Source organism: Chionomys nivalis, chromosome 12, assembly GCF_950005125.1.
Source record: "Chionomys nivalis chromosome 12, mChiNiv1.1, whole genome shotgun sequence".
Taxonomy (NCBI): domain Eukaryota; kingdom Metazoa; phylum Chordata; class Mammalia; order Rodentia; family Cricetidae; genus Chionomys; species Chionomys nivalis.
This window is the reverse complement of record NC_080097.1, coordinates 45,250,291-45,258,562: the sequence shown is the minus strand read 5'-3', so window position 1 is coordinate 45,258,562 and position 8,272 is coordinate 45,250,291. Positions and strand designations below refer to the sequence as shown.

Sequence of the window (8,272 nt, the reverse complement as noted above, 5' to 3'; positions counted from 1 at the left end):
CAGATGCTATGAAGAAAGAGTAGAGACCCCCACCCCCCATTCATGAGTCCTAGTGCTGTCCCTCTCCTCCATTTGTTCTTGGTCAAGATTAACAAGGGAAGGGCTCCTGAATGCTCAGCCAGGCATGCAGATGCCAGCCTTGCCACCAAGCCCGAGTACCTGCCTCCTCTCTCCACTCCCCACTGAACCACAGAAGGTGCTCCATAATTCATTTTGTCTGCAGCATCTCAAGGTCCCTGCAGCAACAGCCGCACTGCTCCCTTCTGGGCAGTCAGCTCTGCAGTCAAAGGCGTTAGCAAGCAGCCCTGCCACACACACACACACACAGAGACACACACACAGAGACACACACATGGTCTTAAGATCTCTGAGAATGACCTGTAACTCCCAAGGAAAGGTGCTAGAAGATTGGAAGTCAACAATGGCTAGAGTAGTGTGTGCAGAACCCCTACAAAAGACTGTAAAATAATACAAGTTGCATGGAGCTAGCTTGGGGAAAAAAATCTGCAGCTCATCATCTATACGCAAATAATAGGAAGCAAGAAAAGTTATGGCTTATCCAAGATCTCTCTTTCTCTCTGTTCCTGTTCCTTCTCCTTAAGTCCTCTTGATCTCTGATTTTAAAAATAAGGAAATGAAGGCTACAGAGAACCATCTGAATAGTACTTAACCCTATATATTACCCTACAAGTCTCAGGCAGCCTGGTGACTTTAGGTTTAAAATCTTAGAATGTGCAGGCATGGGCGGCTTCTAATTTGGCTTTGACTTAATAGATTTAAACCACCAGCAACCCTGCAGAAGTCCTCTGCTTCAGTCCATTCCTCGTCCACGAATCAGAATCACAGTAAGTGTAAATGGGAAAGGAGTCTGCAGAATAAACGTCACCTCACCCTCCTTTTGGTCTCCAGGGGCGACCGGGCACAACTCCCAAAACTTCACTTCTCTCTTTGAAAACCGTTACCCATACCCTTCACTGGGCCAGTTAAAGGAGCCAGTAAGCCAGTGGTATGCTGAAAAAATTGAAAACGCCAAATGCTGGCTTCAAAACGGTTTTAGTTACTTCCTACAAATCTCTGCGGTATCTTTTCGAAACTGCGGGAACCCACAATGCGAGTCTGAAAATGCCGCACCCACGTGCGTTTGGCGTGCCCACTCTGGTCTCTGGGTGCTTCCCGAAGGAAGCCCATAGATTCCCTGGTCAATTTCAGCCAGCTATTTATTTTTATTTCGTCTCCACGCTGAGTTCTTTTCCTGGGAGACCACACCCAGAGCTGGCAGCTCTTTGCAGTGTTTCCCTATCCCCTGGCCCTTCTCTCTTTCTCATAAAAAAAGAAAAGGAAAAAATAATCAGCCACCTGCCTGGCTTGTCAAAACCATCAGGTTGGGGTACCACACAGGTGTAAAATAGGCGGAAGGGGTTTTTGATGTGATAAAAGCTGAAATAGCTCATTGAGCATACAGGCACCCCGAGGTTCTGGCGCTGCAGAGCGCGTCTTTGCCTTGCTAGTCTTTCTTTGCTTGGTTAGTTTCAAACCCCTCCGAAGCATTCCAGACTTCATTTCCCACAAAGAAAGGAGAAATTCTACTAAAGGTACCAGACAAATTAACCGCTTCCTGTAAAGGTTTTAAAATGTTAAAATGAACACCTGCTGTCCTGAGGTTTCAAGGGTGTGTTGAGGGGCATGTCCCCGAAGGACTGAGAAGCAGAATGATAAGACAAAATGAATAAATAAAAGGAGGCAGGAGAAAGGGAGGGGAATTTAAGAAAATGTCAGAAAATAGCTACAAAGACATGCAAAACTTTCCTGCCGGGATGTCGCATGGATGGCTATAGTAAGCTATTGTCAGTAACTTAACCGCCCTGGATTCACAACTCGGCTACGTAAACATAAAGCAGGATGCTTAAAAGGGTCTCTGATGGAGAATGGGCGAGCTGGGGGTGGGGCGGGGTGGGGTCAGGGTGCCTTTGAGACATTGGAGGTTAAAAATTGATGTGTCAGTAGAGAGTGAGAAGCTGTTATTTGGAACTTTTAAAGATCCGAGTGATGAGGGCTTTAGATATTAATAGGCAGGATGGGCCGGGGGAGTGGGAAAGGAAAAGGAATGAGTCGGGAGGTTATGGGGGTATCGGAGAAAGTAGAGGGCCTCGGAGCAAAGCTGCCAGGCGGGAGCCGCACCTCGCCAGCCGCCTGTCGCTTGCCCCCGCCTTCGCTTTTGCGCAGAATCCTCCCCTTGGCTGCTGCAGCACGCTGCCCCCACTGGCCTGCGCACCGCGATCGATCGCAGTCTGCGTCAGAGTCCTGGAGTATAAATAGAGGTGTCAGGACCGGGCCGAGCCGCACACAGCCATCCATCCTCCCATTTCCCTCTTCTTCCCCGTTTTTCTCTCTAGGTCCTCCACCTCCGCCCCGGGCCTGAGGGGCACACCGGCCGCCACCATGAGTTCGTTCGGCTACGACCCGTATTTCTCAACCTCCTACAAGAGGCGCTACGTGGAGTCGCCCCGGGTGCACATCTCCAGTGTGCGCAGCGGCTACAGCACGGCGCGCTCCGCGTACTCCAGCTACTCCGCGCCGGTCTCCTCCTCTCTGTCCGTGCGCCGCAGCTACTCGTCCAGCTCGGGCTCTTTGATGCCCAGCTTGGAGAACCTCGACCTGAGTCAGGTAGCCGCCATCAGCAACGACCTCAAGTCGATCCGCACCCAGGAGAAGGCCCAGCTCCAGGACCTCAACGATCGCTTCGCCAGCTTCATCGAGCGCGTGCACGAGCTGGAGCAGCAGAACAAGGTCCTGGAAGCCGAGCTGTTGGTGCTGCGCCAGAAACACTCGGAGCCGTCCCGCTTCCGCGCCCTGTACGAGCAGGAGATCCGTGATCTGCGGCTGGCAGCGGAAGACGCCACTAACGAGAAGCAGGCACTGCAGGGTGAGCGCGAGGGGCTGGAGGAAACTCTGCGCAACCTGCAGGCGCGCTACGAAGAGGAGGTGCTGAGCCGCGAGGACGCCGAGGGCCGGCTGATGGAGGCCCGCAAAGGCGCCGATGAGGCTGCGCTCGCCCGTGCCGAGCTGGAGAAGCGCATCGACAGCCTGATGGACGAGATCGCCTTCCTGAAGAAGGTGCACGAGGAGGAGATCGCCGAGCTGCAGGCTCAGATCCAGTATGCTCAGATCTCCGTGGAGATGGACGTGTCCTCCAAGCCCGACCTCTCCGCTGCCCTCAAGGACATCCGCGCTCAGTATGAGAAGCTGGCCGCCAAGAACATGCAGAATGCCGAAGAGTGGTTCAAGAGCCGCTTCACGGTGCTGACCGAGAGCGCCGCCAAGAACACCGATGCTGTACGCGCTGCCAAGGACGAGGTGTCCGAAAGCCGCCGCCTGCTCAAGGCTAAGACCCTGGAGATCGAAGCGTGCCGGGGTATGAACGAAGCTCTGGAGAAGCAGCTGCAGGAGTTGGAGGACAAGCAGAATGCAGACATCAGTGCCATGCAGGTACGGCACGGGTCCAAGCCCAGTGGGGGCGGGGAGACTGCAGAGTCAGGGTGGAGGGTGCACCCAGAGGGTGAACGCTAGGGGGTCCTCAAGCACGGAGCTACTATGGAAGGGCTTGGCTTCCCGGAGGTTGTGGGAAGGGTGGGGCACCTGGAGGGGGCGGGGCGCCACTGCTGCCTGTCCTGTAGAATTGGTGTTCTTGGGAGTGGGTTGGGAGGAAGGGGCGGAGGGAGTGGGAATTGGGCGTGGCCACTAGTCTGATGCTTTCTCTGTACTATCTCTCTCTACTCCAAGAAACCCTTGGCACTTCCTGGATCTCCTAGTTAACAAATATGGCTACTAGCTCTCACTAGTTCTGGACCACCCAGCCTTGAAATAGTTGTTTTTAACAGGAAGACAAGAATACAGCCAGAATATTTTAGGTCAATTAATCACTGCAACTATTTATTTATGCATGCATTCATTCATTCATTCATTTATTTTTAAGTTCTCATTTTTGGGGGAGTAGAATTAAGAGTTGTGGAAAGCATCTTAGCAAATCATTATTTCCTTCCTCAAATATGACCTGGCTAAAAGATAGAACAATAGTACCACAAAGGTTTTGTCTTTTCTCTTTCTCTTTCTCTTTTTCTTTTCTTTTCTTTTCTTTTCTTTACTTTCTTCTTCTTTTAAATCAATTTGGTAATCTTTAAAGACATTTTACCATGACTAATAGACTAAAGAAAATTTAAGAAGTTGCTTACGTCAGTCCACTCTGCACCCCCCCTTCTCATGCTTCACGAGATTGGACATTTTAGGCCAAAAAAAGGGGAGATTTTATTGAAGGTGCACACTTTGGAGTTAACTGAAGCTAGTCCTTAGCACCGATATTACAGTAAAACAGAAGCAGTAGAGATTCGTGCTTTGAGATTTTACAGCAATCTTCCCACAGGACACAATCAACAAGTTGGAGAATGAGCTGAGAAGCACGAAGAGCGAGATGGCGAGGTACCTGAAGGAGTACCAGGACCTCCTCAACGTGAAGATGGCCTTGGACATTGAGATTGCGGCTTACAGGTAAAACCAGATGTGCAGGCAGTGTGGGCATGGCACCTCGGGAGAACTCAGACAGCCAGAGTCCAGGCAGAGTTATGTTGAATCACAAGTGTTCTAGAAGAGTCCTACTTTGGGGTTCCTCTAAGAAAGTACACATGTGTAAGGAATTAACCCTTAGCATTTACACTTTAAATCTAATAAGGGTACACAGAAGGTTTTCTGGGGGCAGGGTCTCTCGTGCAATCCTTATTACATCTTAATTATGCCTAACTATGTTTATCGTTGTATTCACTTTTGAGGTCAGAAGCAGGAGAAAGTGATGAATGGTAGGCTTAGAACAAGTCATGAACACATGCCCAGCAGGGGTCTAACGGTACCTTTCACCTGCCTCTTCCCTTTCCCCCTCCCCTAGGAAACTCTTGGAAGGCGAAGAGACCAGGCTCAGTTTCACCAGCGTGGGCAGCCTAACCAGTGGCTACTCTCAGAGCTCGCAGATCTTTGGCCGCTCTGCCTACAGTGGCTTACAGAGCAGCTCCTACTTGATGTCGGCTCGCTCGTTCCCAGCCTACTACACCAGCCACGTCCAGGAAGAGCAGACAGAGGTGGAGGAGACCATTGAGGCTACCAAAGCTGAGGAGGCCAAGGATGAGCCCCCTTCTGAGGGAGAAGCAGAAGAGGAGGAGAAGGAGAAGGAGGAAGGAGAGGAAGAGGAAGGTGCTGAGGAGGAGGAAGGTATGCAAAGACAAAAACCATCAGAATCCCTAGTGCAAACTGACTGTGGGTATCCCTTGGGAGATGGGTGAGCTCTGGGGCCTTGCTTACTCCCTAGGGAATTCTGTGTAGGATTTGCACCATATACAATACACATATGATGAGGACACACACATTTAAAAAGTATCTATGATAAATCGCAGAAGGTTCATATTTTATTACATTTATTTAACACAGTGGTTTGGTACCCAAAAGAACATTTGATGCTGGCCAGAACTGATTGTGCCCTAAAGAACATGAGTGCCAGACACATGGAAGTAATCTCCTTTTGTTTAAATACGTGTCTCCTGCCAAATTGTTCACTGCAAGCACTGCCTGTGACGTGTCCTTTGGGAGAGTAGGGCCGAAAGGTTTATAGGCTTATAGACGCGCTCTGATAACTGTGTTTAGTAACTCAGTGAGTTTCTGGGGAAATGTTCTGCCTGAACTTAACCCAGATTTGGATGTTGTGTTTTCTTCTTATGTTCAAGCTGCCAAGGATGAGTCTGAAGACACGAAAGAAGAAGAAGAAGGTGGTGAGGGTGAAGAGGAAGACACCAAAGAATCTGAAGAAGAGGAGAAGAAAGACGGAGGTGCTGGGGAGGAACAAGCAGCTAAGAAGAAAGATTGAGCCCTGTTCCCAGCTATTCCCGGGAAAAAAAAATCTCCCCAATCAGGTCAACCTCATCATCAACCAACCAGTTGAGTTCCAGATCCTATACAAATTAAGAAGCCCATATATGTATAACTCTGAGATGACTTAGGTTGGACATTCAATGTTGTGCTATGAATTTTCTCCGTATGCAGAGTATCTGTTTGCTTGCAGAGTGGCTTTCTGGCTTGCTGCCAGCCTGTGCATGGTCCATGCTTATGAGTTCAGGATCTATGGCAATGTGAATCACACAGATGTTTACAATAATAAAAAAACCACACACACACACAACATGAATAAATGAATTCACTAATGTTCATGTGCAACTTCATGGAAAAAATAGTCATTTAAAACTTCGGTGGTTAGAAATCAAAGACCTCGAGTTATGTGCAATAAATAGTAAATAAAGTTACACTGAATGATATATATATATATAAATATTGCTGTGTTGTTTTACTTAATTAAAATACCTTAAAGAAGGCACCAATGCAAAGTACATACAAGTAGACTACTGACCTCCAATTTTTTTTTGTAAATTGCAAATTTTAACAAGTGCAGTACATAATTGGACATTCTGAGGGATAGAAAAATGGGTCAAGACTAGAAAATATTTTCCCCCAAACTTTACTGCTAATAAATATGAATGAGAGTATTCACAAATAACAATATAACTCACCCTGTAAAATACACAATGTTGGCTGGAGGGATGGCTTTATAGAAGGGAATTTTGAAATTATGGTGGGCTAGTCTACAGTAGTGCAATCTGGGTAGACTATGAATCCCACACAGTTGCCACTATGGTTACATTTTTAATATATTCTTGAATATCATGGGCATACATGGAAATCTAAACCCATGATATAATAAAAGGAGTGACTTTTAAAAATATATATATATTTTATTTTGAGTGGGGAAAGTAACCTTATCAGAGGCTCTCTGCCACTGCAAGCATGTTGCCTGGAATCCTGAGCTCATGAATGGTGTGTTGTTTGCTGAATTCTACTGCCTCACATGAACTGCCTTTAAAGCTATCAATTTAAAAAACCCTTTAAAAACCATGCAAGCAGGTAATGGAACTATATTAATGTTACTTCTTGGGGGAGATAATAAATTTGTATGTTGCATTGGCATTGTCCTGCATGTCTTAATTGGTAAATATTTGGATTTCAATGCCTGGTTGGCCCCTGCATCACATCTGTACCCCATATGCCCCCATCCATGGCAAAGTCGTGATAACTTTTGCACGTGTGTTCGGTGAAGCCTTTGTCTCTCTACCGCTCTGATGTTTTTAAACAACTGTTTGGTCTGTTTTAGATGACCTTTGAGACTTAGGAATTGTACCAAAAACCAAAGTGGTCTTCATTTGAAGGTACACGGTCTCTTTGCATTCCTTACTTCTGGTTGACTCTGTGTTACTACACAAATAGGCAAAGCATTTCTCCAGCTAGCGGGGTGTGAAGTTGAACTATGGAGGCTCTTGCCATGACCCTACACAGCAAGCTTTTCACACTTGTGCTCGTTGGTTATGAGTTGATGCAAACAGCTGGTTGGTTTAAGAAACACTTGGTTGAAGAACACAATTCCATACTCAATCCTGTGTGCCATAATAAAATATTGAAAAAATCTAAATTCAATGAGTTTGAATGTTTTTTTTTTTTTTAAACTCCTCTAAACTGAGTCACCAGTCTTTCTGTTTCCATGGCCCCACAAGAGCACAGACTCTTTGGCTGGCTGCCACTCCCCAATCCCTTTTTCAGTGGCCCTACTCCCCAATCATCCAGCCCATAATCTAATTAAGAGGAATACCTTTAAGTCCTTTGTGATTTTGAGTGGGGAAATTAAGACTATCTGGGGTTATCTTGAAGAAGTACAACCCAGACAGTTTTCAGGACTTTATACCCTTGTTTTTTCTCCTTCACCCATCTCGCTCGTCTTTTCCCGCCTCATTGATTTTACTGTCAACACTTTTCAACCCATGTACACTACCCTAATGTACTCTGCCATGGCCCTAAGGACTTCCTAAGTGTATATGAAGTCCACCTCCCTAGGGACTCCCTCAGTGTATATGGGGTCCACCACCCTAAGGATTTCCTCAGTGTATATGGGGTCTGCCACCCTAAGGACTCCCTCAGCGTATATAGGGTCCATTGCAATTAGCATCCTGCGGGAGTCCCCAGCCCCCTTGGCCTGGGTCTTGAACTCTGACTAGAGCAGTGAGGGAACGAGAAAGGACAGTGACTTGGAAGCCACCACAGACATATGGACATAGGAAAGCTGGGTCATGTGGGACTGTGTGCTCTGACAGAACCATCTACCACTCCCACAAAACAGAGCTTCGGTAAGTTTACT

The 8,272-nt window shown here is 47.4% G+C and overlaps 1 protein-coding gene across 1 annotated transcript; it reads left to right on the top strand.

Moving 5' to 3' along the window:
- Nucleotides 1-2,266: 2,266 nt before the first annotated feature.
- Nefl (neurofilament light chain) lies at nucleotides 2,267-7,542 on the top strand. The gene is made up of 4 exons (XM_057786230.1): nucleotides 2,267-3,486; nucleotides 4,418-4,542; nucleotides 4,934-5,253; nucleotides 5,763-7,542. Exons 1-4 carry the CDS (start codon nucleotides 2,440-2,442, stop codon nucleotides 5,900-5,902), a joined length of 1,632 nt encoding a protein of 543 aa, XP_057642213.1. The 5' UTR covers nucleotides 2,267-2,439; the 3' UTR covers nucleotides 5,903-7,542.
- The last annotated feature ends 730 nt before the right edge of the window (nucleotides 7,543-8,272 follow it).